Source organism: Sceloporus occidentalis, unplaced genomic scaffold, assembly GCF_023333645.1.
Source record: "Sceloporus occidentalis isolate IW3139 unplaced genomic scaffold, rSceOcc1.0.p SCAF_368, whole genome shotgun sequence".
NCBI classification, from domain to species: Eukaryota; Metazoa; Chordata; class Lepidosauria; order Squamata; family Phrynosomatidae; genus Sceloporus; species Sceloporus occidentalis.
Window position 1 is genome coordinate 122,602 of NW_028317348.1, and position 3,277 is coordinate 125,878.

The 3,277-nt window shown below is 38.7% G+C and overlaps 1 protein-coding gene across 1 annotated transcript; it reads right to left on the reverse strand.

The window, feature by feature from the left end:
- Positions 1–700: 700 nt before the first annotated feature.
- Positions 701–2,412, reverse strand: LOC149273542 (homeobox protein Hox-B1-like). The gene is made up of 2 exons (XM_089506156.1): positions 1,827–2,412; positions 701–1,020 (listed from the first exon to the last, which is right to left on the reverse strand). Exons 1-2 carry the CDS (start codon positions 2,410–2,412, stop codon positions 701–703), a joined length of 906 nt encoding a protein of 301 aa, XP_089362282.1.
- Positions 2,413–3,277: the final 865 nt, after the last annotated feature.

Here is a 3,277-nt window from a genome sequence, read left to right on the forward strand (position 1 = left end):
AACATGAATTTCAAAAGCCTAAAATTAGATAGATGTATTTATCTTTAGTCAAGGAGATAAAAAAGTGACTTATTAAGTAGTATAAACAAACCCGGTTTTCTTTATTTTTATTTCTTCATAGAAACGTGATCTGTACTATCAAATGGTTTAACATATATAAGAACAATTTGCACAATTTGACATATTATAGAATTTAATCTGACTCTTCCTTTAAATTAATATATTATAACATCCTATAGCGTATCTAACACACCTTACTGATCTCTTACAAGCACTGGTGTTAAATGGCATCTATACATTCCCATTACGCAGAAGTCCAAAACTAATTAGTTCAGCAGTAGTGCAAACTTTTTTTTTCTTCATATGAAAGGTATCATTTGTATTTAAAGACCCTAATCTTTTTATCACACACCGATACCTTTCACACTGCATAACATATATATAAATGTGGACCCACATTGAGGACATTATTGTGTAGACCAAAAAATAGAAGTGTCTCAACGTGCTGCTCTCCCTAAAGCAGGGTGTCCCTGAGAGTAATCAACGAGTTCTTTTTTTTTTGATGAATTGATACAAAGGTGACTTTGTAAAATATTTTCTCCTTTAGTTATATAAATAAGAAGACATTTGTAGAACAAAATAAACTATATACAAAATCTGGGTAAACCTTTAAGTGTCACTTGTCCGTTTAAAAACTCTTCTATACTGAGTTTGGAGAGGCGTCAGGTGAAGTGGAACTAGAAAGGTCTGATACCTCACTGCCCTCCTTTAGTGACCCCTGTATGATACAAGGGGCCAGACCTTCCTTCTCTCTCTTCTTCTGCTTCATCCTTCGGTTCTGGAACCAGATCTTCACCTGGGTTTCGTTGAGTTCCAGAGTGGCCGCTATCTCCACCCGCCTGGCTCTGGTCAGGTACTTGTTAAAGTGGAACTCCTTTTCCAGTTCGGTCAGCTGCTTGGTGGTGAAATTGGTTCTGATGCTGTTCTGCTGGGTGCTTAAACCATAGTCTGCTGATTTAGCTGTTGACAAAATAAAATCACACATTAATTACCATTCATTCAAAACTTGTTTTTAATATTTTGGATGACGATGTTATTCTGCTTGATATGCATTAGATATTGCACATTTACACTTGCCATATGTAACCCAAAATTCTTTAATCTGTTACATAGAGTCATGTACCCTGTGTACGAAAAAAAATGTCGCCCCTTATCAGTCAAAACGAATAAATATCTGTCTATGATGGGAATACACATTTTCCAATCCGGTGTAGGTTTCTGAAATAACCAGCTAATAAATGATACTGTAATTTCTTCTGAAGGTTCTGGTGACTTTAGTTTTAATGTTTCTTATGTTGCAAGACACTATACATGAATCGGTTACATGAATCGTCTTAACACAATTGAAAGTAAAACACTAACTGTGACTGATCCCCATCACACTCTTCAAACGCACAATATTTTAGCTTTATAACACGTCCCAGTGATTGCTGTTAATACTCTCCCCACTATTCATTCTGTACAGCTTTATAATTATTAATGCTGTAATTATAGGCTGTGTTAAAACTTTCTATACAATTTTCGTAGTAAAAATAAATAAACAGTAATGGTGTGTGTAACCATAGCTCGCAGATTTGTTTTCTTCTGTTAACACTTACAGAGAAATGGTTTATTATGGCAAACAGAAACTCTTACTGACATGTGGGATCAGAGAGGATTAATTGCTTTTTAATGCTGTTCACCCACAAACAGATACATTGTGAACTTGAGGCCTGACTGTAGCAAAGGCAATAAGCTCATATTAATGTGGAGGAACTGCTACTTACTGGTTTTTGGTGGGTTTCTCTTCACTTTCATCCAGTCAAACGTGTTGGAGGCTTGCTGTTCAGTTTGGCATGAGAAGTCCTTTTCCTCATGCAGTGCTTGGGGTTGGTGGTTATATGATTGCAACAACTCTTGCCCATATGGATGCTGGTGATAATGAGTGGAGCCTGCCACCCCTCCACAGTAACCTTCAGTCAAAGGGCCAGTGTTGGAACCTGTGTTGGCAGTATATTGGGACTGTGGAAAGTAGACTCCATCTGGCTCTTGGCCCATATAGACCTGGTGCCCATAACTTTGACTGCAGGACTGTGGAGTGTAGGTTGGTATGGAATTGGTGTAAGGGAGAGTAGCGCTAGAGGGATGGTGATGATGATAGTTGTGACTCTGCTGATGGAGATGGTTTGGAATAGCACCAGTTCCTCCTACCATAAATCTTCCATCACCGTTATAAATGTCAGTGGTGCCTGGACAGGCTGGAAAGGAAGGTGTCCCTTGGTCCAAATGATGGTATCCTCTGGGTGAGTAGGCGCTAGTCCCACGGTTACAAATTGCATACTCCAGAAATGAGCCCATTCTAGTATTGTCCATCTGCCAGCGATGGAGGAGGGTCAACCTGTTTCAGGGGGATTCCTTCTGCCCTACAACCTTTAGGTAGTATGTCAAAGCTGTAAACTTTCATCCATGGATTGCCAGGCTTCAAACCCTCTGTCCCTCACAGAAAGGTCACGTGATTCTCTGGGGACCAATCGCTGAAGACCTCCTGAAGCTTGTCAGATATCTTGCCCCATCCATCATGCCCTGTGACATTTGCATGACAAAGAAACTTCAATCAAACCCAGCCCATCAATCTGATAACGACACGTTAGCGTCAGAATCTTTCTTCAGAGCCTCTAAAGAAAAACTTGGAATTATTCAGGACTTTTTTAAGTGTTAAAAGACCTCAAGCAAAAGGGAAAAAATGTGCCAAACTGGATGAGAACTTTGTTTTTAATCTAAAGAGTTTTTCCTGGAGCTCCATCTGGCAGTGTGAGGAAGGACCTCTTTTCAAATATGCGTTTTTTTCCTCTCTTTTCATTCTGATAAGGAACATACCAGATTATATTTAGAATCCCTCTGTTCTACCCTTCCAAATGGAATAAAATGTAATTACGTAAATATAAATAAATATGCATACTGTGTTATATTAATCTAGTCATGTTGTAGCCATTTTACAAAACTCCAGCAAACATTATGATTGATTGTATTTGTATGGTATATGGATCCTCATTGTATACAATTTTACATGTATAGGAAATACATACAATGTTGGAGTGTACTAAACACACACAGAAGTGGCCAGTGGATACAGTTCTGTGTATTTCCTTTGCCACCCTTAATTCCTGTGGTTTTTATCCTCATAACCCACTGGGCTTGTGGCATTGAAGTGCCCCAGCTCCTCAAAAGTCTTTGTTAG

What these genes read in the sequence shown, in the direction of transcription:
- LOC149273542 (XM_089506156.1), bottom strand. Translation starts at nt 2,412, where the DNA reads ATGGACAATACTAGAATGGGCTCATTTCTGGAGTATGCAATTTGTAAC. An exon ending in GAGAAACCCACCAAAAACCA is followed by an intron (nt 1,021 to 1,826) that starts GTAAGTAGCAGT and finishes TTTTGTCAACAG; the next exon opens with CTAAATCAGCAGACTATGGT.